General features: G+C 25.3%; 1 protein-coding gene across 1 annotated transcript in view; it reads right to left on the bottom strand.

The window, feature by feature from the left end:
• Window positions 1-4,908: 4,908 nt before the first annotated feature.
• The window catches only part of LOC129609841 (nuclear protein localization protein 4 homolog), an 80,367-nt gene continuing 57,568 nt past the window's right edge, over window positions 4,909-27,707 (bottom strand). The window contains exons 2-3 of the mRNA XM_055521967.1: window positions 5,386-5,801; window positions 4,909-5,320 (exon numbers count right to left, since the gene is read on the bottom strand). Of these exons, the coding sequence (XP_055377942.1) occupies window positions 5,170-5,320; window positions 5,386-5,801 (567 nt within the window). The 3' untranslated portion in view covers window positions 4,909-5,169. The remainder of the gene's footprint in view (window positions 5,321-5,385; window positions 5,802-27,707) is intronic.

Here is a 27,707-nt window from a genome sequence, read left to right as displayed (position 1 = left end):
GATTCACATAACGTTAATATGTATGTTGTTAAAAACAGTCTATATCTACTTTATATAAGCGCAGTAAACTAGACAACAGAAATTCAATAGTTATACAAAAATCATTATCCGAATTTATCAGAACAATTTATGGTGAAATTTCAGCAAGAAAGCTTTTGACTAAAACTTACAGCGAAATGGAAGTTGGAGGAACGAAAAATAAACTATTTTTAGGGAGATGTTGGTCTGCCTGTCTGTTGGTCACCTTTTTGGTCTCGGGAACTGGATCTTCTAACGGGTGGATTTTACATTTTTGAGCTTATAAAGAGAAATAATCAATCAATTTCCTTGAAATTTAACATTTAAATTCGGGGTGAAAAATGAATCTATAAATTTTTTAGGAAAATGAGAACTTGGACCACGAACTGGGACCTGGTTTTACCAAATAAAATTTTTTGGCTTTTTTCTTTCATGCTAACATTTTGTTCATTCATGAACCTATTTGTTCAATTTTAATTTGAAACTCGAAACAGTAGAATTTTTGAATTCTTCTAACTTAAAAAGTATAACAAAATCCTGATCTAGTTATTTTGGTACACATAATTATCATATTTTCGTAATAGGTTGCTGTCCTATTGAGCATACATGTTCCGTAGCAAAAATCGAGTTAATTATTTTAGAGAAGCAATCTGAAAAGATTAGCATATCTATTTAAGGATACATAACGTAAATCCAAAATGTCTAATTGGACAACAGTTGAAACGAAAAGCATCAAATAAATTTCTTCGCTTTACAGTTATAAGGGACTGTATAACTTTACAGGTAAATGCTAAAATTCATTTTAGGAAAATAGAATTGATATGAAAAGAAAATTTAAATTTAAGAAATTTTTTCGGACAACAATAATTAAAATCACAATGATGGAACACAGTGGCACACGGAAGAAATAATTACAAATTGTTTGTAACCTGAAAAAATGTTTTGGTTCACTTTGCAGTTTAAAAACTTTAGTCTGAAAAAAAATTATTAAAAATAAAATAAGGGAAGTTTTATAAGCTCAAAGATCATAGGAATCATCTAAAAACAAAATTTTATTTCAAACCCCCCGCTCCATTATCTCTTCCTCTTTAATATTTTCCTAAAGAATACTGTTTTCCGTTTTTTCTTCCACATCTATAAAAATTAGTAATCTTTTCATTTTTTAATAATCCAAAGAATTTAACATATATATACATATAAATATATTATATATACTAAAGTATGTGTACTTATGTGTAATGTATATATGCATTTACAGTGGATGTCGTATAACATAGGTTATGTAACCACTATAAATTTTACCAATTAGTAACAAAGATATTTGTTAAATTTTTTAAATCCACAAGAAACATTAAAAGTTTACAAGTTTTTATGAAATTAAATTAAGCCTATGATAAAAACCATGACTTCAATTGTACAGATCATCAACTCACTTGCCGAGTGAGTAGAAGTAACTTTCTTTTCACTTGCCGAGTAAAGTCAGGGAGACCTTAAAATCATTCGAAACTTCTTGAATTCAGTGGTTTTGCATTAAATTGTTATCATTCAGTAATCTTTCTAGTTATTGAAATTCACAGTAAATAATGGAATTTTTGCTAAACTATTTATTATGCAAAAAATTTTCGCTCATAAAGACTATGGCACTTTTTCATAGGATAGTAACAGATTGTGAATGATAGACTCAGGATAATAACAGATTGAAAAAATAATTAATACATTCATATTTCAATGTAAGAGTAAACTGTACGCTCTTGTGTACAAATTATATTAAGTGTAAAAAATTATGTACAAATAATTATAAGATTAACTGTATATAATATCTTCCATTTATGTTTTCGATAACATAAAGTAATTTCTAAATATGAAATTTTATTAGTGGGTGTGGTACAGTTTCTATAATATATGTTTGTATAATACATGTGTGTATTGAAATACATATGTATTGAAATACAAGTTTTATGTGTACGAATATATGTGCACATATCTGAAAGTAATCCTTAGAAAATCTTTTTAATTAAAAAAAAGGACTTAGTGGGTCGTTCTATTAAAACTTCATCTTAAATAAAAGAAAAAGTATTCATATATGTTTGTACATATATAAGTTTATGTATAAGCAGAGGAAATAAAAGAAAAAAATAAAATTAGGTAATACTGAAAATTAATTTGTTTTTGCCTGCGTTAAGGATACCACATTTAACAAAATTGAGATCTTAAGAATTTTAAATGAAGATAAGACAAAGTAAAAAGTAGCATTTTGTGTTTAAGAAAAAGCCTTACAAATTTTTATAATAAAAAAAATTATCACATATTTGTATTTGTCGATTGGTGCATGGTTGCGATAACCGGAAAATTCTTAGAGTATAGATAAAGTGAAAGGATAAGCAACTAAGGGTTGAAAACACTTTAAATTAGCATTTTTTCCTTTTTGGTTGAAAATTCTTTTTTTTTTTTTTAAGATTCGTTGTTAAAGTTACATATTTTATTAATATTTTGAAGGTATGTAATCATAAAATTACTTTGATTAAATTTGAATTATAAAATTTAGAAGCACACATATGTGCATTATTTTAAAGTATCGTAAAAAAACAGGATTGATGTGTTTTTGAATATGGAATTTTTTTGGCGACTGGTAGGGGGAAGAATGTCTTTTAACACAAATTGTTACCGAAATCATGACAGTTTTGAGAAAAGTTTTGTGTAAAAATACCTAAACTGTTTTAAAAAATTTTAGATAAAATGCCAATTCGTTATTAAATACCTGAGATTATCCAATATAAGATAAATTTAGTCAATTATTCAAAGCGTTTTTATTAGAAATTTGTAATAAAAAATTTTTAATTTCGAAGAAAATTCTGGAAAGCTTTTAGACTTTACCTTCTTCTTGTGCTTTATGAAACCAAACTGGTATTTTAACATTTTTTTCTTTTATGTAAATAAAATGTTAATTTTTTTTGCAAATATGTTCAATAAATATAACATGTAAGAAAAATTTTCTGAAGAATGCAATTGGAATTGATCTAATTATAATTTTATTGCAAAAAATTTCATTTTTTTATCTGCATAGTGCAATTGTGTATAGTAAATATAGCGCATTAAATGGGTCAAATTATAATTGCTTATTGATTGCGACTCTAATAACTTTCCAAATTGATTTAAATATTTTTCTTTCTTTTATTGAGTGAAAGTCATAATAAGTGTTCTATAGTCAAAGTATAAACTTACATGGACACCTACATGCTTACATATTTTTCATTCATCTCCATTTAAAAATTCTTTAAAGGAAAAACTTTAAAAATGAAACAAGGGATGAAAATATTTTCCTTTTCAAATATAGAAAAAAAAAATAAAAAAATAATTTTTTTTCTCGTATTATCAGTGGTGGTTTCAGTAAAATTATTAAGGTAGAAAGAAAAATTTTAATATTCTTTGCTTTGTTAGGAAAAGAAATTCAAATTTTCAAATAAAAAGTAAAACAAGAGCACTAAGAAGATAAGAAATAACAAACAACAAAAGACAAAAAAAAGCAAAAATAATAAACATGTACAAAAATCCTTTTTTTATGTCCTTTATAAAATTTGTATTGTTTGATTTTTATTTTTGTTCACACAAATCTCCCACAATGAACGAAAAAAGCCTTAAAAACATGTTTAAATCGCGTCCTTGTATTTTTCTTTTTCTTCTGTTTTGTTTAGTGAGGTAGTAAGAGATTTTTACAATCAGTATACGTAAAATAAGAAGGAAATTTAAGATAAATAGGAATGAGCAAATTAAAATTATAAAATTATTGTGAGAATTAATATTACCTTAGGATTATGAAAATATTTCACAAAATGATTGCATAGATTGAGGGGTGAATATGAACTTTTCATTATACAAATGAGGTAATTGTACATTTGGGAGGAAAATGATATAATATAAGACAACAAATGAAAAAGTTAATTTTCTTGCCAAAATTGTGTAGTTTCTCAAAATGGAAATATTTAAGATATCTCAGCTCCAAACTTTGAACTAAAGAGAGAGAGAAATTTTTTTCCTCTTTTAAACAGTTTTTTTTTTTTAATTTTGCGATGATATGCCACATGACCATATTTGGCGATTTTTTTCAAAGGTGTTAAGAGGATTTAATAAGAAGGTGGAGTTTTTACTTTCAGCGTAGCTTCAATACCAACCTGAGTGAAAAGGAATAACAGCCGAAATTAGATCAAATGATACAATATGGAAATCGGTCAAACTGAAAATTTAAACAAACCTATTTCAATGAATGCATTTAGGTTTAACTTTGATTGCGCCGTTACTTTACCACAATTATTCAAGTTTTAGCTTATTTTCATTTATTAATGTAAAATTTTGTAATTCTTGTTTAGAGATATTTTCCATTCTTCTAAGAGTTTATATTTATGTAGCTCTAGATGGAAGTAATGTCACGGTCCATTGAAATTATTTTCTTGTTTTCAATAATTTTGCATATACGGGAAGCAATAGCTTGAACGGAGCGACAAAAAATTTTTATCACTGTAAAATAATTTTATCACTTTTAAAAATTTCCTCATTTTATCTTGAACGGTGTAGAAATTTTGTAAATAAAGTGACAAGCGCACGGACGGGTGTTCATCAAACAAAAGTTCATCGCACGTCCTAAAATAAAACAGATAATTATGAAATGGCGAATTTTAGAAAATTTTCAAACTAAACAACTGCAAACTGGTCTTCAGCAGACTCATTAGTTCAAACATATTCGCACTGTTAGTTTATGCTTAAATCAATTTTTGGCAAAGAAAAATTAAAAGCAAAAATAAATTTTTGTTTCTTGTAGTTCTAATTTTCAAGTACTACAAACACCCAAATATATATTTTTTATTTTAATTATATTTAACACTTAGAAGCTTTTTAAATTCTGTGAAATATAATTTACGGCAATAGGTACAGTTTTCATATTACATACATAAATAATTTTTTTTTTCAATTACATTATTCAAAATTTATAATTTTGTTTGTTGAAACATTTTATTAATCAAATACTCATGTAATAAAGTAGAATGGGAATCTTTGTAGAATTTCATTACAATTTTATTCATTTTTTCATAATTAAATAATTTTTATTGATGATCGTCTGATGGATTCATCTGGAATTTTTTCACTACAACCTTATATTTATCGTGGTAATCCACACATTTCGCATGTTCCCAAATCACTACGATTAATGAATGTGCAATGGTTGCAAGTCCATGATGTTGCCGCACCACCATCAGCAGCTGGTGTGGAAGAATTTGATGAAGAATGGCCAGGATACGTACCAGTTCCACTAAAATTTTTAGAAGATAATTTATCTAAAAAAAATTATTTTAAATATTCATGTTATATTTTTACCCAGTTGAACCGGAACTAGCTGATATTAAAGTTTCCAATGTTGCCCAAACTTCAGTTTTCTTAAATTCTGCAGCCAATTTTTTGTCTTTATTTTTAACAGCTTCAAATAATTTGCTCATATTATTTTTCATTGGTAACATATCCATTTTGTACAGATAGAGTAAGAAATGAAAATCTGAAACAGCTTCCAAAAATTGTTCTGGAGTCCATTTTGATAAATATGAGCTTAATGCATTAAAATCTTGCAAATGACCGTCAATGTAACGATTTTCAACTGGAAACGATTCCTTACGATCACATGATGTGAACGTATATAATGGAGTTAAAGGTGTTGAAGCTGGTACATCAACCAATAGATATTCAACAGGTAGTGGACGTGCCAAACGTTGTACTTCATTTCCATATTGATCCTTTTCCTAAATAATAAAAAAAAATTTGAATTTAATAAACTGAAAAATTAATATAAAAGTATTAAATGAAGAATAGTTGGGATTGAAAATTTAAAAAAAAAATTTTGTTTTATGGGACTTTAAACTTGTACAAATCGTTGTCTGCACAAATTAACAAATTCTACAAAAATGTCAAAACTATTTATTTAAAGTACTTTGAGGGTTGAACATAATTTCTCCCTTAGTGTGTGACAATGCGATCTTTAAAAAGAAGAAGAACAAGAGAACTATCACAAATTTGTTTACCACTAAAAAAAATTTTGTGAATGTAAAGGAAATATCAAGGCAAACTTTAAGTGTACCGCGAACCTTTAGTGAAATTTTTGTATCTCTAATTTGCATATTTGTTTTACATTTTTGTTGCACATTCGTTGCTCATTCATTTTGTAGTTGTAATTAAAATTTATTTTTTATGAAAAAGTTGACTAAAACAAAAGTAGAGATTTGAAAAATGCTATCTTATTCAACTATGAACACATATAAGTTCTCGCACTGCAAAATTGTTCAAAAACTATTGGAAGAACATTGAAGATTTTATTCATTAAATTGGCTACAAAAATCAAAGTTAAGACTAAACCACTATTTATTGAAAAAGTGACGACCAATTCAAATGGAAATTTTCGGACTTTTCAAGAGTTAGCCAATTTCGGCGACACTAAAGAGTTAGTTCAAATTACTTTGATATTTTTTTGTAATTATGTTTGATTAACTAATGCAAAATATAGCAACAAAATTATGGTTTCGAAAAAATGTATAATAACCATGAGCATATTAATACTGTTTTAATTATAGAGTAAGTAAATTTGACGTTAGACATGCATTTTAGCAGACGTCCTATACTTGATAAAAATTTCCCCCTATGGAACCTACAAGTAGTTTCCCATAACTTTCAAAAATATATTTCAATTTTTTTAATAACCATATTAGATAAACTTGCGTAGTTTCGTTTGTTCCGTTTCGAGCTAGGATAGTTGGTTTTGAAATAATCTTTGCAGTTTTTGCGTAATAATTAGTGCAAATATTTGGCACATGGAGTTTAAACTGTAACATAAAACTGTTATAAAGTAAATGGTAAGTACCAACTGGCTTTTTTTAGAATCACTTCTATTTTCGAAAAAGAATTTCGAGAAATCATGGAGATTTTTTAATAAATTTGAATATGTTCTAGTCGTAGATTATTAATAAATTTTAAAAGCTCTAAAAGACTTATATAGATTTTTTCTTAATGAACGTTTTTCCGTTAATTTTATAGCCTTTCTTGGCTAAATTAGTTCATAATTTTTAAATTGGCTACTATTCGCCCCTTTACTACTCGCTTATCAGAATCTTTCTACAGAATATTTCCCAGAACTATTTATTTTTATGTATACAACAAAATATGAGTGTGTACGTATACAAAATGCAAGTACTTTTGCTGCTCTATTGTGTCATGTTCACATTTTGTCTATCTTGTATTTATGTAAATTTTTTTTTGTTCATTTTGCTTTCTAATTGTCCTTTTGTTTTTAAAATTATAAATTTATTCTGTTAGTTGTGCAATCTACCATATAAGTACAAAATAAATTTATGTGTATAAGAGCAGGAAAAAAAACTAACTTACATGACACACAAACAAAATTAAGGACATTAAATATTGCCGCGTGTTATTTTGTTTTTGTTTTTCCTTTGATTTTTATTTACACGTATGAATATAAAATTTCGTTTCATATAAACTGCCAAGGTACATATATTTTATGTATGTGAAAATAGAATTATGAATAAAAAACTATATAAAAAACATAGCAGCTCAAAAATGGAAAGCTTTTTGAATAGCAGTTGGGAGAGAAATCGGTTTCTCTATTTGTTCATACTATGTAAGACAATATGAGTATACAGTCAAAATGTATGAATTTACGCGTATATAGAGTTATGTGGTACCGTCATATTACGTGAACTCTATCTGCTTATAATAATATAGTAGAAGAATAAAAAGAAAAAAAAAGAAAGAAAAGACCTGAATAGATGGTTAAAAATAAAGCTTTTGAATACAAATTATTCAAGAGGGTTTTCCACAATTTTTTCTATTATCCTTGCATAATTATTTCAAGTGAGTGTGAGTGTAAAATGAACTTGTTGAACAAAAAATTAGTGATTATGGATTCTTTTTGCAGTTTTTGTTTTTGCTTCCATTATCCTTTTTATCTTTAAATCCTTTTGTTTTCCATAAAATTTTTAGTCGTTTTGTTTTTTTTTAAGAATAAACAAATATATACAAAATTTTTTGCATGAATTTTTTTTTTCTGTGAATTTATTTACAACAAAACTTTGACAAAAATAGAAGCTTTGGTAAATTTTTATTTTTTGCTCCTTTTCTCTCAGGTTCTCGTATACAAAATCACATTATAAACTAAATTTGTAACGACGTTTTTTTATATCAAAATTAAAATATTGAAGCGAAAATTGGACGCTTAGAAAAAATTTTAATTAAAAGAATAATTTAGGAAGAATTGAAATGAATAGTTAAATAATTAAAGATATTATACGTTTTTATAAAAACGACATATGTTTTAATGTGGAAGGGAATGTATTTATATATCAGTTTGTAATCATTTAGAATCAAAATAAAAATAGACAAATTTTCTCAGAAATTTTAAAAAATAATTTTTATTCAAAAAACATGCAAAACAATTAAAATAGCTAATGGCGAAAACGATCAAACAGGCAAGGTTATAGGGTCAATAGAAAACATTTATGTAGACGCATGTGAGTTTGTTTAAAATTACGTAAAAAAATATTGATTTGAATAAAGGAAAGACAAAACTCTCACAAATATTATTTTGAACCATCCTCATATTAATGAGGATGGTTCAAAACTAGTAAAAAATTTACACAAATACCATAAAATGGTTGCGTGACTCACAAATAAATAAAATCAATTAATAACATGTAGAATCCACTGAAAAACTTATTGGAATTTTTTATAATTAGATTTATTTTAGGTTTTTGTAAATTTTATTGAACTTTCGTTTTAGTGTCAAGTAAATTTTTGTACCAACGGCAAGGAAATTTTCAAATATATTTTTCAGTTTCGAGTTATTTCATACTTTAAATTTATTTACGCTTAATCACGAATTTTGTAGCATTCCAATCGACTGTGTTACACTAACCTAATTTTGATTTTCACATTTCTTAAAAAAAAAAATCAGTTTATTAAAATTTTTTGAAAATTTTCGAAATTTATGTGATTTGAATATTTTCTTACGTTTTTTTGAACAAAACTTTGAACCCATTTCCATTTGACGCCATTAGAACAAATAAATTCATATAAGGTTTGTGTATTGCAATTTTGTGGAAACGTTGAATTAATTTTCAATTATTAAGAGAAAGCGAAGAAAAAAAATTATTTTTCATTCGTGTCCTTCCTATTTAAAAGAAATGAAAATTTCCGGTTTCACAATATTCTTCTTTATACAACATTAGATTTATTTATTTACATATATACATATATATTTATTTTTCACATATATAACGCTTATTTTTACTTATTAATTTTCTAGATCAAATTATAATAGTTCCTTTTCCATATTTTTAAATTTAAAGGATTTATGTGGTGCTTGTTAAGAAACATAAAAATTACAGCATTTTTCTTTTTTAAATTTATTGTCAATTTAATGAACATTTTTCACACTTTAATGAAACATTTTTTCTACAGCGTTCGCCCTATGAAAATTGACAACTTTAACAGCACATAAATTTTTTATAGAAATTCCTTTTCCAAAGAAAATTTAAGAGTTACAATGTTATAAAATTTTATGAATATCATTAAATTTCTGTGTAAGCCTCTTTTAATGAAATCTCGTATATTTTATTTTTTATTATTTAGCTTTATAAATTTATTTCCCTTTTTTTTAATCAGAAATAAACTTATAAAATTTTAAGATCACTAACATAATAAAAAGAAAGGCTATTTCTTTCTGAATTCATAATATTTTACAAAAGGAAAAACTTATAAGTAAGAAGGATAACAAATCACATGTTCTGTGTGTAAAAGCAATTGATTTTAAAATGACTACGTAAGCAAAATTGTTACAACAAAAATAACAAAGATTTTACTACAATATAAAATACCAGGACAACAACTTTTCACTGCAACAACAGTAATTGTACATGTGTTGTATTGGCGGTAACAGTAGTAGTAAATGTAAAAACTAAATGTTTGAAATAGGAAGATGTTGTTAAGGTATGCTCTCATTTATCAGCGGAATTTTATTGTGCTTTAATTTTTTAACTTTTTCTTAAATAGGGCAAAATATTAGAAGTTCTTAAGTTTCTTCGGTTTGTATTTTAACATCAATATCGATAGCTTCTTAGAAAAGAAATTTATCAAGTTTATAATGGTGATAAATTTCCTAATTTTCTATAAAAAGGTTTCAAAATATTTTTCAATAAAATTGCTATCTAAAGTAAAAATACTTGTTCTCTTTCTTTTTTAATTGAAATGTCCAAACCGGAAAATTTTTATAATGTCATGATGCAAAAAGTGGGAAAAAGAAAGTAAGAAAGTAAAGTTGGAGAGATTGAGTATGAAGAGAAACAGAAAATTTTAAAGAGAAAAATATTCGCGATGTTTGCGTAACTCATAACAAAACCATATTTGTTTTAAAACGAATAGATTTTTTTAATGTATAAATATTTTCTTTCTAACACAACTATATTTTTTCCACATTTAAATAAAAATTCAGAGCAAAGAGAGAAAACCGTTGTGAGATTTCATCATTAAGTTACAAATTACTCTTTACTCTTAATTTTGTTATTCGATAGAAAAGGAACCAAATTAATTACTTTGGCATTTAAAAATTTGTTTAGAAAGAAAATAAAGTGGAAATAAACCAATTTATAATTCTAGATTGGTTCATAAAATATAATAAAATAATAAAAGAAACTACAAAAATTGTAAGAATTTGTATTTGATAAGCAATCAAAAAATTTTAGGGTATGTAGTGAAAATTTATTTTAAACCAAAGAAAAGTAAGTGAAATTTGAAAAAAAAGAGAAATTTTGAAGAAGAGAAGGAGAGAGAATTTGCTAATAGGAGAGAATAATAGGAATGTAGAAAAATTGGGAGTAATTTTTTGGTTCTTCTTCTACACATTTTTTCATCTCCTTTTTCTATTGATTTCATTATTTTCTTCCTTTTGTTTAAGAATAAAATAACAAAAACAATAAATATATTGTGCGTATTTCGTTTGTCTTGTATTTAACCTTCAAAAGTTTATGGCGGGAAAATGTATTTTTAATGTTTTAAATCATTTTCTCAATTTTCTTGTACATTCATACATACATTCATACGTACATATTGAATACAAATAAACAATATATATCAGAAGTATAAATTACGTGCACGAAAAAGAAAAATCATAATAACGGATAAGGTGAAATTGAAGAAACAAAAAAGAAAATTTCAATTTTTATTTTCTTGGAAGGTTGTAAATTTTCTTTTTTTTAAAAAAGCATAATGAACCTAATGTTCTAAACGGTTAGTATCTGCACATGTACATCTTAAGTTGAGAAAGTCTTTCATATCTACATACAGGCACACATACTACCTACTGACGAAACAACAAAGAATTTTTTTCTATATAAACCCAAAATATTTTTGCCTGAATGATAAAAAATTATTGGAAAGAAAAAATAAGTTCGAAAATAATAAAATAATTTCAAGAAAAATGCAAAATGAACGGAAGGTCTTAGAAAAAGAATAAAGGAAGTTTTCCTTTTTTGTATACCCTTTTAATTTTTTGATTGTTTAAGAAAATGGTACAAATATGATTTCTTGGTCTTGTTTGAAATTAATTTTTAAGACAATTGCCTGAGGAAAAGTTAAATTAATTCCAAATTAATTTGCCGGAAGTTCTTTTTCAGTTTACAAAGGTGCCAATTATAATTTTTTTTTAAATTTATAATTGGAAAATATTAAATAATTAGGCATAAATGTCAATAAATAGAATTTGAATATGAGAACTTTTGGTTAATTATAATTGCAGCAGAGATATAATTTTTAAAATTAATCTCAATCAATATTTATTTATAAAATTTATGAGATTATGTTGGTTTTTCAAGCCTCATTATGTTGGTTTCAAGCCCACTTTGAGATTAAGTCCAAATTAATAAGTATACAAATTTTTACTGAACTAAAAGATCATGAAATTGCACAAATTAATAGTTGTGAGGAATTTCATTAATTGATCACAAACTTGTGATGTCAAATAAAACTTTCAAGTCCCATATGGGGTTAAAAATTTGTAAAAGAAAAGAGAGAAAAAATCATAATTTGAAAATTACGATTATTCCTTTTCAGTTTCATAGGAAAAAAAGTCATAATAGATTAAAGTCAAATCTATAAAAGAAGAAAAGAAAAGTTTTCTTTTAATAATAATGGACGTATTGGGAAAGGAAAGACAAAAAACGGAAATTATTGTATAAGACATCAGGACATCTTCTATTATTGATGAAGATATTTTTGCTTTCATTTCTTTTTGCCGTTTCCTTTTCAATTTCTTTGTAATTTTTTTTTTGCACAAACGAACTTTGAAAGTTTTCTTTTTAATTTCCAAACATAACATAACACTAACATTATCCAAATGAAGCTTTGGATTTAAATTAAGAAAAATATTTAAAATATTATAAAATAACGTATTATGTTTAGACATCTGAACTGAAATAAATAAGTTGAAAGGAAAAGATCTTTAAGATATTTTAATAGCAATTTTAAAATTTATAAATTTTAACAATACTTCGATCTTATGTTTTGTAAGTTAAAAAGAAAAATACTTGTATTTAGAATTTTGGGTTGAAAATGCTTTATTAGAAATTTTAAGTTCCCCATTATTTTCTTAGTTATTATGTATGTGTGCAACTTGTGGTTATAATTACTACCTATTTTGGTGTTATTAAGGCTTATTAGTTATAGTTTGTTTACTTGAAAATTTAAAAATAAATTATCCAATAATTCTAAAGGATTCAGATAGAGGTTAATGCGATCATTTGGTCCAATTTCTTTCGTTCCCCGGTATCATTTTAACCCCCTTTAAAGCATTAAAAAAAAGAGATGATTTTTTTACATTTGTGTTTGATTTGTTTTTTATTTTTTTTTTAATAACCTTCCATTTTTTTAGTACCTTAATAATTTGCATATTCTATTTTTTTTTTTGAAAATATAAAAAACTTGAAAAAAAAGAGGATTTCAACAGTTATATTGTAAATTTTATCATGTAATGTGCAGGGTGCGATAAAATACTAATCGAGGAAAAATATTGAAGAAATATTTAGGCATAAAATACTAATAATTTACAACGAGATTTCAAGATGTGATTCGAGTGTTTCTATTTTCATATTAAAAATTAATAAAATAAAAAGGCTGCAAAAAATTGAACCTGTGCCTTCCATTCAAACATTTGAATAACACGAACTATAATCGTTTTTGTTATGACAGAAAGAATCTTAATTAGGCTTTTTATACTTTTAAAATTATTTCCTTGATGTTTCTCCTAAATGTATGCAACATAATTTCGTTTAAAATAAATAACTTTATTAGGATTACTTTTTAGAACTTTTTCAAAAAAATTTTGAAAAAGCGCTTTTCAATTTTACTCCATCCGTGAACCCGTTCATAAAAATTCTAGAAATTTTATGAACGAATTATTGAAGACCTAACTTGAAGATAGAAAGTTGACAATTTTAATTAAACCCATTAATCCATTAACCCTGCGCCCCCTAAATTAAAATTGAATTATTTTTCTTAAATGACTCAATTGACCCTTGAATTCGAGCATTATGTTAATGCCTCTTTAGTTTGTTTTTTTTGTTTTGCTTCAAAGATTACATACATTGCTTATCCTAAATGTATGCAATTTTTAAAATATTTTGATATGCATATAAATGAAAATAATTTAAACAATGTTTAATTGATTTTTTTTAGGAACAGTATTTTCACCTGTTGAAGGTAACAGGTGAAAATACTGTTTTTTGAAAAACTGGCGCTACTTTATAAACCATCGGTTTGACCCAACTTTATTAACATGAGAAACAAAATATTTTGATTCATAAACTTCTAAAGTATGCACCAGTTGTGAAACTGAAATGTTCTACCTTGCAAGTTTTTACGAAATTATTGGCAACAAATTTTATTGTTTATTTAATTGAAAATTTTACGGGAATTCAAAATTTTATTTCTCATCAAAAATATTTTTAATTCTGAATTTATTTTAACTCAACCAATGATTATTATGTCACCTTACATACATTAGGTGTTAATGTTGAAAGAGAAAAATATAAAATGTGTGTAAGTAGAAAAAAAAATAAGTATATGCATGAAAGTTTCATTTAATTAAACTGTCAAGAAGAATTATCTTTATAAATTGATTTTAAATGCAATTCAATCCAATTTATTCGCTTTCACATGTCTAAGTTGAAATACATCTACTGTCATTATGTAAGCCAGTAGTATGCATTACATTTTATTTACCTATTAAACTACATATATGTATAAATAAATTATAGTTTATGATTTCACAAACAATAATTATTATGTGCAGTCACAAAATGGTGTATTATGTAGTGAAAATTATATAGAAATATCAAATTTGCGACATGTACATGTGTGTGTAGATAAACAGTTCATACAGTTTATTTGCTGTTATTAAAATAACTATATGATTTTTGGCACCCTACATTAACATAAGAGAAGATTACAGTTTGTCATTAGAAATTTAATTAAGTTTATCCATTTGAAACATTTGAAATAGTCATTTTAAACTTTCAATACAATTTTTAATAGTTAATTTGGTATTCCTCTAATAAAAAAAATTTTAATTTTCCAAATTGAACAATACTCAATTCTGTGAAATGTTTTTGCCATCACTTTTGCTTATGAAATATGATAATAATAGTTTTACATTACAATTATTGGAATTCTAAGGCAAATGAAATAAAAAATAATTGAATTTCATTGCTTTTGGTATTGCGAGATTGCTGAAAAAGTCTTTACTTACTAAACTTCATTTTACTTTTAGCTTTTTATCGTCAATTAACAAAATTGTCAATAAATTTATACACAAATTTTATTTTAGGAGAAAAAAAAATTCCACACTTTCGTTATCTATATTACCAATTTTAATCTTTTGTACACACCACCTATGTATTTTTACATATACTTATACAAATATTTGGATGTTATATGTGCATAGCCTTAATACATAATTACAAATTGTACTATTAAGTTATTAAAATATCGAAAACCATTATTTTACCGCTAAAATTTAATAAAAATTTTCATGTTATTTTTATTAAATTTAATTATCAAACTTTCTTTTTTGCTTTATTTAAGGGTCCAATTTTGTAATAGAAAATCAATAGCGATAAAATTTTTCCACAAAAATTAATGAGAATTTGTAGAGAGATAGGAAACCTCTTTTTTATTTTTTATATTTTTGCTTTTGATTTCAATGTTTTTCCTGCGTCGTTTCTATTTCATTCAGTTCCACTTTGTTTCTTTATAAGGCAAAAATTCTTGATTATAACACATCTAATAAATTATTTAATAAGTTAAGTGTAAATTTAAGATATTAAGGTTCAGGTTTTAGCGGTGTTGATTTTAATTTGGTATAAAATTATTTATTTTGTTAAGGAAGGATTTTTTTTATTTTTATATAGGTTATTTTAGTCAAAATACTGAAATTTAGTTGTTCTGAAATTATCTCATGAAGCAGTTTTGCTTCTGTCAGAAAAGCCTGCTTTAAGAGTTTATAATTTTCTTTGACTTTAATATTTTGCAGTTGGATCTGAATATGGCTTTATTCTTTTGGAATAATAAAAGTTGGCTGCGACATTTTGTGTTTTAAACTAAAAACCTCTTTGTTTTGAGATACAGAAAAGAAAAGTGAGTTTTTGTTGGGAATAGTTTTTTTCAAAAATAGAATACATATGACATACACACTGACATTCTACCTACAGAATGAGAATGGCAATTTTATTTACTTGCTTTTAACAAAAAAAGAACAATGCAAAAGTTAGTGTTCTTAAATAACACAAAAAAATATTTGCAAAGTTTGGATGTGTGTATGCTATGAAATTGTAAGTACTACAAAAAAACAACAGAAAATTCAAAACAAAAGCATAAAATACAAAAAAAAAATTCCATACTTGTATATGAAAAGATAAGATCGATAAAAAACTGTTATAATTTTATTCTATTTTTTCGTTTTCCCGACTGGTATTATTCTGACATATATACGTAAGTATGTAAATGTAACATTAAGTATAATTTTCTACATCACAGGATTATAGAAACATATACATAATATATAAGCAAATTGTCTACAGGTGTGCTCTATGTATTTTTTATGTGTGACATAATTGATGTTTTTCTCATACAAAGATTATTTTCCCCAAATGTGAATGTATGAAAGAAGCAAAAGAAGTATATAGGTTGTACTATATGTATATGTATATAATAATATAAGTTTCGTTATGTATACTTATATATACTTGTGTACTTTTCGTATTTACGAACGATAATAATGATGATAGACATGCCATTCACATACAAATATACTACTTTTTTGATTGTTTGTTAGGGACAATTCCCTGTTCAAAGTAACGTCCAGGTCAAAAATTACTTAATACTCGTAATACAATTTAAAGGAAGATATTTACACAAAATAAATCAGAAAAAGCTTGTGTTAAAATTATCTTTAAATTGAAAATCCTTCAAAGAAAATGTGTTTCATATAATTCATTGAGTATTGGCAAATACATCATTGAATTAATAGAAGAAATCAAATTAAATTTTGGGTTTTATTAGGAAATTATTCAGAAATTTTGCAAGAATAAAGCACATAAACTCATAGTGCTGTAAAAACTACTTTTCAAAGATAAATTATTATGAGATTAATAAGTCCAATTAAAAAAGTCATGCTTTTGTGAATTTAATAGATTTTTAATTCTCCCAAAACAATGTAGTCGAAATTTTAAATCTATGTGTATTATCGATTTTAAAATTCGACTACATTGTTTTTTCACTATAACACAAACTTCCAATAAACTCAAAGCGATTTGACTAATAAAATTGATCCTAAAACGAAATCAATAATCGACTTCTGTGTTAAAAATCGGGATAATTTGAAATGATTGGCCATAATCAATGTTAAGTAAAAGAAGCAACTTTTTATTAAAAAAATCAACAAAAAGGAAAATGAGGAATGCAGGATGTGAGATCATAATGAACAAATCTAAGTATATGACATTTTTTATTGCCTATACCTACAACCATACATACTATATACAGTGATACATTAAACATGTAAACAATTACACAATGAAGAACTAATGGTACTTATGGACTTAAAGTAATACTAAATAACTGAGAATATAGGAGTGCCTGTACTGAAATAAATTAGCAACAAAACTGTTAAAAAATCTCATATAAAACCGTAATGGTAAGTGATTTTTGTTTTCAGTCATTCTCTTTTTTTTATTCATATAATTCAGTGTTGTGTTTCTTATTTTCCTACCCACTAGTTGTTTGTTTTATTTTAAGGGCATAAATGTATTTACACGTAAATAAGAGAAAGTAGTTTCAGCATACATACATATATATACATACACAAGTTAAGGGAATAAGAAGAAAATTTATTGAAATTATTAAAGAAGAAACGAAAAATTAAATTGAAAATATTACATTTGGAATTCATTTAGAGAGGGGGTTCCATATATACTTCTATGCTAATTGAAACAAAATTATAAAATTTTTACAGTATTTTTAGAATGAACCTTATCCTGGAACAGATTTATATGTATAAAACGTAAAATAAAATTATTTTAAACGTGAAAAAAAGAAGAAAAACAAAATAAGATATATGGCACTTGTGGATTGTGGGGTACTTTGTAAAATAATATCCTTGGTAAGATGACGCAATTTTAAAATATGCATGTTTCAATAAGATTTTAGTTTTAGAAAGTTGAAATTTGTCTAAACATTTTATAAACAAAAGCAAGAGTTTCAATGATTTTGTCGACACCAATTTTTTATCAAACTTCTTATTGGTAATAAGCATTGAAAAAAATCAAAACAAGTTCTCAAGTGTAAGTCAAATTTAGCATATCTTAATTTGCTCCCATAATTAATATAAACTCAATTATGCACTTAGCAAATAGTGGAAACACATATTTTAAGGATAATCTGGTATGCCTTATTCTTTTTCTTTTTATTTCGTAAAAAATTTAAAAAATTTTTGTACTTCATGAACCTTTAATACTATTTGGATTTTCACAAGCTCAAAAGAAATTCCGATTTTCATTTATCCAAAAATTCTTTTCTTATTATAAAAACCCTACGCATTTGTGATTCTTCCATCGAAAGAGAGATTTGTATTTTAGTTACCACAGTAAAGCGGTAGCTAATTTAAAAAAAGAGGATCTCATTAAAACTTTATTTCGAAGTTCTAAAATTGGAAGAGGGAATTTACAAAATGCATTCATTTGTAATAAGGGCGAACAGTACGTTTTTTTTTTTTTTTGAAAAACAAAATGAAAAGAACGAAAAATTTTTCTTTTGAACGATTTTTGTTACCTTTAATTTTTCTTTTTCAAAAAATAAATTTTTTCCTTTTCGTTAATATTTTTTTTTGAATATATTTGCATATAAATCGTTTTGTCTATAAAACAAACTGTTATACTTCAAAACTATTTATTCCCTAATGTATTGAACTTTGATTAAGGATCTGTTTTTTTTTGAACAATTTCAATAAAAGTTGAATCTTCAAATATATTCTATTAAAAATACGTTTTAGGCTTGATTTATGTGAAAAGCAAACTGCAAGTCGTAATTTAAATTTTTTTAAGCGGCTATAGCTTTTGGAATCATAATTGAAAACAACTCAATTTCTTAATGCTTAGTAAGTAATATCAGATTTTAACTTAGATTTTGAAATAATCTTTAAGTATTGTTGCGTATTCTTAATCCGCCATAATGTCGACACACAAATTTGACTCGATTTACTTAATTCTTGAAAATTAACCATACACACCAATAGAGAACAAATTTTTATAAAAACCTGAATAAATAAAAACATTTTATATAATAAATTCCGTAAACGATTAAATTATTTAAATAACTGTTAAAATAAAAAAAAATTATTTATGAACAGTTCACAGTTATTTTAGTTTTCAAAATTAGATTTGAATTAAAATTGAATTTCATAAATTTTAATAACATTGCTGGTTCTCATGTTACGAGTATTTGTGCTGACCTCATTGTTGAACAATAAAAAATAAGGTATTGGCGAATAAAGGATTTTTTTTTTATGAATAATAATTTTATTCATTCTCTTAACATAAAAAAATATAATTTTCGTTTTGAATTTTTTTATTTCTTTTGTGAAAATGACAAGAGGAATCTCACAGCATTTTCTTTATTTCAGTAAATACAAGGATATTTAAAAAAAAAGACTAATGGTAAAAAGGGTAGAAAGAATTTCACAAATTTTCACTTCAATTTTTTTTTTCGTTCAAGTTTTCCATTTTTATTCATCGAAAAAGGTATTAAAATTTTTCAGGTGAGGAAGTTTTTCCTTTTAGCTTTTTTGTACAATTCTTCCGGAGTATTTCCGGAACACAAAAATAGTTTTTTTTTTCTCTTTTTTTTAAAAAAAAAAGTTATTTAATAAAAAAGAAAACAAAATCAAAGCTAGTTCTTCTAACTGAAGTAAATAAGAAAGAATCTATTAAAAATAGTTTTTTGTCTTTTCTTTTTTTTCTTTTAAAGTACATTTCATTATTTTAAAAATTTCATTATTGTGTAATAAAGAAATCAAGTCTGTGGTTTTAAGTAAAAATTAGTTTTAACATAGAAAAAACGTGTTTGGGCTTTCATATTCGAAATCTAGTTCTTAATTTGAAATGTTTAAGCGAATTACATTGAATTAATTTTCTTAATAGACTGTACTCAAATTATAAAGAGCTAAATTCTAAGGTTTAGTAAACTATAAGTAATTGTTTAAATTTTTGTCAATTTTGACCGTGTCAACTCTGTGATACTCGTATGAATTTACTATCCTATGAGCGAATAAATATATCATAGCTGCGATGGGTCAGATTATAACTTTAAGTTACCATATTAATTTCTACAAAATTTCAGTACTGTGTTTTCAATATTTGCTATGATATGGTCAAACTACGATTCAAGTTGTATGGCAGTTACCAGAAGGAGAAAAGCAATTTCAACGCCATTTGTCAAATACATTGGCCCTACTAATATATTTACTAATGCCAAATTTTAATACCACAGCTTTTATAGTTTCTAAGATATAGTCAAATAAATTTTTAAGTTGTATGACAGCTACCCGAACCAGTACCCCGATCATATCCAATTTAAATGGGTTCTGGAATTAGTTTTTGAGTTATCGCTGCGACGGACGGAACGTACAGATAAAGCTAAATCGACTTAGAATTCGACGCTGATCAAAAACATACACTTGAGTCTATATCTAAGACCGTTATTTCTTAGCGTTACAAACGGCAAGGCGAATTTCGAACATACGTTCGTACGGGTCTAAATACTGATTCTTAATTCAATAAGACTAACTGAATTTCACTTTTTTTGAATTCCCTGAAATTAAGTTTATTGAAATATTCTCCGTTTACTTATTTTTTCATTAAATGACTTCACTAACTGTTCTTTAATTTTTTTTGGAAAACTATTTGAGCTTAATTTTTCAGCATTTTTTCCAAAAAATTTTGAAAAAATTATTTATTTTAAATTAAATTGAATTAGAGGCAAAGCAATTTCTGCTGCATTATCTTAATTTTTATAGAAGATTCTATGATTCAATTTTTTTTTCATATCTACATGGGTCAGTTATTATCCTTTTTAGTGACGATAGTCTATATGTATTATTATTAATATGTAAGATGTTTTTATTAATGTTAATAACAATTCAACAATATTATTTTTTTTTTAAATATAAATTTAAATCAAGCCAACGGTTTTTGAACTAGCACATTCGCCTTGAAAGTAAGCTTCAAAAAAAATATTTCACTTAAATGACTGGGGCATATTATATTACAAAAAATTGCATATTTTTGGTGCATATTATACTACAAGAAATTGCATATTTTTAGGGAGAAAAAAAAATTGAGATAATAATTGACATAATAGTTTAACTCGCAGTTGAGGTAAGAGATATAACTGTGTTTTGTAATGAAAACTTTGACTATTAGGTTTTCCTGACTTTGGTTTTTACAACTTCAAAAATTCGAACCATCGTTTTGTAATTGTGATTTCATTTGTTTACATAATTTCACCTGCTAGATTTAAAAAATTGTTTATAATTTCGATAAAACAAAATTTGTGCAATTTAGCGATTAAAAATTTTTTTTTTTATAAATAAAATTTTCTGGTATTAATCAACTTATTATTAAATTTCAGTTTCCTATACCTTGGATGTAAAAATTTTGTAAACCGATAAACGTGCGTACGCCCAGAGTAAAATTAATAAGCATATTGTTTTTCTAATTTTGTCGAGATTATGCTGAAAAATACTATTGAAAAAAAAGGAAGATTTTTCTTCTTCATTTCAGTTGGCATGTGCTGATAGTAACCATACATACTATACACACATATAAATATAAAGTTTTTCAAGGATTTATAAAAAAAAAGAACAATAAAATAATATAAAACAAGTAAAAACTTTTCAGTTTGTACAAACCGACTGAATAATACCCTGCACTTTAACAATCTGAGTATAAGAATTTGTTTTTGATATATTTAGAATTAGTTTTTATGTGTTATGTTAAATGGAAATTACTCGAGCCTGTCAAAACACCCAATAGAAACTTCACGGATATTATGTCTGACCTACAAGTGGACACACGACTGCCAAATATCTTGGATCTCACTCTATTAATTTTTTGAATACTTTAAATTAATTTTTTGAGCTCTATGGCAACTACCTGAACCTGTTCAACCATTCCAACAAAACGTCAGAGTTATATTTGACCTCAAATTGGACACATGACTACAGAGTTTCATGAATCTAGTTTTATTATTTTTCCAAATTTTTAAGATTAACTTTCGTATTTGCATGGAAGCTACGGAAACCAGTGTAGCAATTAAAATTTTTATAATATACGTAGAACGTAATTGGACACACCTTTACAAAATTTGATATTAATTTCTCTATTAGTTTACGAAATATTTAAAAATAAAACTCTTTGAGTTGTGAGGCAGCTACCCAAGCCCTTTGTCCGAATTGGTCAAATTACAATAGCAGCCGTCGTTGGCATAAAAGAAACAACATATTAAAGTTTGGTGTCAATTTCGGACGGACGGACAGACATGTCTGAATCAACATCGAATTTTACGCTGAGCAAGAATGTGTTTACATGTTCATACTGGAGACGGCTCTTTCAAGTGGTTACAAACTCCAAACTAAATTGTAATACCCTTCACGAAGGTGCAGGGTATAATAAAGTTTCTGTATTATATTTTATATTTTGCCTGTACGTCGTTGCAAATCTTTCAAAATTTTTTAATATAATTTTTCAATAGAAATTTTTGTTTTTATTTTTGATAAATTTTATATATCCTTCATTCAATATTTCGTCCTTTTATATCACATATTCAATAGTCTAATGTTATTAATTCTACAATATTTCTTTGTTATAATGGCAAGTATAATGCAGAAAAATAATAAAAAGAAGGGCTAAATCAAAACACATTTTTCAATTTATAAGAAATGCACTTAAGGATAATAAATTACAAAATTTTTTATACTTAATAATGTAATTATATTAATTAAATATAAAAATATATAATATATTCTTAAGTTTAAAGGTTGAAAACACAAACTTTTCAGCTTTAAAAAAAAATTAAAGAAAAAATTAAAAGGGGTAACAAGCAAACAATACCTAAAAATTAGAATGCCAAAGTAGGAATACTCGTAAAATGTACCTTCACATTTCACACGAAAAAATTTCAAATTTTCAGTTTTGAAAAACAAAATTATTTGGCTATATTTGAGGGTAATTTAAATTTAAGCGTTTTCTAAAATTAAACTAAAGCTAAAGTTCATTAAATATTATTTTATGTCGGATTAAGTATTTTTTCGCTTAATCGTTAGTAATTTGTTGATTAAATTCTCAATCTTGGAACAGATTATCTTTGTCTTTATAAAATGATATAAAAATTTTATTAATTTGTTTCAAATAGAGAAATTTTCAATTTTCGATTTTTTAAAAATTAAAAATAAAATCTGATTTTAATTTTTTGTTCGAAACAATCAAATTATTGGGATTTTTCTAAAAACTAATGAATAAACAGATTTATGGTAGAATGGTATTATAATTTTTTAATGAAACGGTAAAAACACAAACAAAACTAAACTGTAATATATACAACAAATGTGAGATACATGAATAAGAAAATTTCTTACAATTGAAGTCTAACTTTAGACGTCATCAGTGAATGATGAGAATAAAAAGAAAACGTAACTTAAATATTTACTATAAAACAAAACTCAAAGCCTCACCACCCAACTTTGTTAAAAATTTTATAAGAAGTTCTGGAGAAAATTATAAATAGAAAAAAAATTGTTATTTGTGTTTCCCTTATATTGTAGGAAAAACAAAAGAAATACGGGTATAATTAGAAGATTATTATTGCGTCCCTTTTGAAGAAAATTTTTATTATAATGATTAATAAAAAAAAATTAAAAAAAACATAATGAATATGTTTTTTCTTTTAGTTAAAAGAAAAAGATTTATTTTAAATTTTTCATTATTTTTTCGAACAATATTTTGACTAGGAGAATGGAACAAATCGTTCCAAAACAAAATCTCTTAAAATCTTTTATTCGATTTTAATTGTTTTGATATATTGAAAATATGGAAAAATCTTTCAAAAGAAATCAATCTTTATTAAATTTAAAGATAGATTGGTCTTATCAAAAATATTTTTTGAATACGGCTCCTTTTTTGGGATTTTATGAATGGTATTAAGAGGGATTTTTCTTTTTAAATTTCTTTGTCCTATACAAAATGATAAATGCCAACTTTATTATTTCGGATGCAAAAAAAAAAAAAAATATTCAAAAATAATGCCCACAAAATATACTTATTAACGCAATTTAGTTAATTCAGTTGAAAACTAGAATACATCCGTACAGATGCAAAATAAACTTTGGTTAATAATTCTCGGATGATTTGATTAAAATTTAACGTGCAAGACATTAAATTTTGGTTTGATGGAAAACATAAATCTAAAACCTTGGCTTGCAAGTCAGAAAAACCTATCTTAATTTTTGGCATTAATTTATGGTTGCTATTTAAATTGCTAAACTATTTGTATGTGCATTAGTCGACATCTTATACTATTTTTCCTTGAAATTTCTAATTTCATATTCAAATCACAATTTATTTGAAATAGAAATTTGGTTTTATAGAAGAAATAAGACTATTTTTTGAAAATAGCTAGGTTAATAGCTCTGCTCGACGACTTATTTCAATGAAACATGAGTATTTCTCGTGTTTGTAATTCATAAAAATAACTTAATTTTTCTTAGTACAACAAGAATGCTTAATATGAATAACTGTAATCTTAGTTGTACGAGACAGCTATTTTGTTATGTTTAAAGAACAACACTTGCCCTCTTCAGTATTCGTGATAGATTATTACCTTATGACTTTCTGACTTTATTATACCATTTCACTAAAATTAAGGCAAAAGTGACTCATTTTCGTATTATGGTATTAGAATTGAAAGGATTTATTTTAAGTATTATAAACTTTTAACAAAATTTAATAATCTGTGCAAAATTTTGTACTTCATAAGGCACAGGAGGCGGCAAAGAAGAAATAAAAACTTTAACTTCAAAAACAAAAAAAAAGGAAAATAAAAACAGAAAGGATACAGCAAAACAAAATACAAGAAGATAAAAAAAATATGATAAATTGCGCGATCATAAAAATTGTTTTCCCTTTTCTTTTTTCTTTCTTAATTTTTTTCTCTTTGATATAATTTTATTTTTATTTTATAATTTTCCTTATTTTCAAGGTTTCCTCTTTCAAGTTTCTTTTCTTACTTCTTTCCAATTTCTGTTTTTCTTTTTTTGTTTTGTTAAAGTGTAATTTTGCAGAAATAAACTCATACAATCGAATCAAAAACATATCTTATCTAAACAATAATATAAGACTTGTATCTCTATGTCTGTACATATATGTAGTTGTGAACCGTGACTACACAAACCTATATAAGGATAATTTAATTCACTTTAAAGAAAATAAGGAAGTTTTAAACAGGATGATAAAATCCTGTCTAAAATTTTGATTGCTCTTCGCTGGCGCGATTTTGACTTCAACTTATAATCAATCAAAGTAAAATGTCCAAATATATAAAGTAGGATAAATTAAAAATATACGTAAATATAATTATATAAACAAAAACGTGTACAAATATACAAATATAAAAATGTTTTAGTAAAGGAAGGAAAGCAATAAGGTCAAAAGATATTTATATTAAGAATAAATGCTATAAATGGAAATGTTTATATGATGGTGTCTTAGAGAAAGAATAGTTAGTTTTGCAAAAGCGCTACAACATGTAGATACGTTAATAGTTAGATTGTTGAATGGTTGGATGGGTGTGCATCTACTTTTGTTGAAAAATTTTCATTCTTTATTTAATTTCTCAATTTATTATATTGAATTTATATTTGAATGTTTTTTTTTTTTTAAATAAAAATTCTTAAGTTGCATCACTTTGAAAAAATAAGGGAAAATTATATGAAAATAAAATTTTTCAGGTCATGGATTATTAATAGCAATCTAGTATACAATTTAGACTTTATTTATCTGTGTTTGTATATGTATTTTATGGCTTTGGAGTAAGAAAAGTTCAAAGGTTAAAAATATTAAAAGAAATATAATAGTGCCGATGTTCAAAGATGGGAAATGAGACGCAGAGTGGTCCGGGACGAAAATAATAATTGTCTTTAAGGAATTAATTTTTATACTAAAAGAAAATTTCCACTTTTAATTGTTTTCTAACTTACACATGAAAAACTTTTATTAATTTTAGATGTAAATATCTTAATCCTCATAAAGTATCTTCATTCAACCCTTTGGGGTTAAAAGAACTTATTTTTCACTGATATAAAAATTTAATTATTTATTTTTTTCAAATGGAATAAATAAATTTATGAAATATTAATGCTTTTATATTGCGTATAAATTAAAAAAATGATCCTTTAAAAATGTTTGCAGTTGATCAATTAAATGAACTGTATACAATGATAAAATTGCAAATAACAAGAGTTATAATATATTATTAATTCTTGATTTGATTCATTTATCCACTTTTGTCCTCTACTAAATCTATCTACACATTTTTTCCATTCTGATAAAATGCCGTTGTGATTCCCGAGACAAATTAATTATTTACCAACGAATTTTGCGGACATGTCACTGTGCAGAGATTCTTTTCAGAGAAGTAAAAGCTAAAAAAGTGGTGTTGCCCACGTCAGTCTAATTTGATTCGATACTGTTCAACGAAACATCAAAATTAATAGCATTTTTTAAATTTTTTTACACTTATGAACTTGGCAGATTGATTTACTTCAGGTTAAAGACGTAATTAGTGGAGGTAATTTTCTATTCAGATTGATTGCTATTTCCAATACTAGATAGTCAAAAGCGAAAAGGCTTAAAATGTACGTGGATCACAAAGATACCATTGAAAAGCCTCATATCCAGGAAAAAAAATATTACAATTTTTGATACCCTTTCATTGAGGAAATTTAACGCACGAACCTATACTTGTGTATTAACTTAGTACATAATTATAACATGTCTTTTTTTCTAGTAATGGAAAACAGACAGCGCATTCCTATAAAATAAAATTCCTATTTCGTACAAAAATTTGAAATTTTCTCAATTAGGTCAATCAAGTCTCACTTTGCAATAATTGTTTCGGACTAGATTATATTTATTCGGAGCCTAATTAATAATTCATTATTTCTCAGTTTCTTCAACAATCAAATGCTGTACAAGTTTTTAAAAAACTAACTGCTTCGTATTCAATTCAAAAACGAAAAAAGGAAGAAAAGTATTATTGGCAAGAACGATGAGGAATGAAAGCAAAATAAATTTATTATACTCGTACGAACGTATGTTCGAAAGGTATACTAAATTTGCCTTACCGTTTGTAACGCTAAGAAATAATGCTCTGAGATATAGATGTATCTCAAATAATGCTCTGAGATACAACTTCAAAATTTATTTGGCCATATCTCAGAAAGTATAAAAGCTGTAATATTGATATTTCACACAAGCGAATATATTAGTAGGATCGATTTGTTAAAATTGCTTGGCTCTTTCTAGTAGCTGCCATACAACTTTAATGGTAGTTTGGTACACACTAAGCATGTTTTTTGAAAAACACAGTACTGAAATTTTGCATAAATTAATATGGTAATACGCAACTTAAAGTCATAGTGTGTTCCATAGTCAGTTATGGAATATTTATTCGCACATGGGATAACAAATTCGTACGGGTATCACAGAGTTGACAAGGTCGACTCTATTTTTTCTCGTGTTTTGGTTAAATTATTCAGTACATTGAAATTAGAATAAAGAGTGTTTGTATTCAAAATATTAAAGAAAATTTTCATTGTATTTATCATTTAAATTTCATTAAGAATTTCTAATTTTTCAAAATGTTTTGCATAATTTTTAAAATAATTTCTTTTAGTTATTTGGTAAATTTTATTGTTTAAATTGGAAAATTTATTCAAATATTTCTTTTTCCCTTAATGTATAAATAAATAATTAATTTGAACATTT

The sequence above is a fragment of the Condylostylus longicornis genome, unplaced genomic scaffold (genome assembly GCF_029603195.1).
Source record: "Condylostylus longicornis isolate FDR11 unplaced genomic scaffold, ASM2960319v2 ptg000040l, whole genome shotgun sequence".
Classification (NCBI taxonomy): domain Eukaryota; kingdom Metazoa; phylum Arthropoda; class Insecta; order Diptera; family Dolichopodidae; genus Condylostylus; species Condylostylus longicornis.
This window is presented reverse-complemented; position numbering and strand designations above follow the sequence as displayed.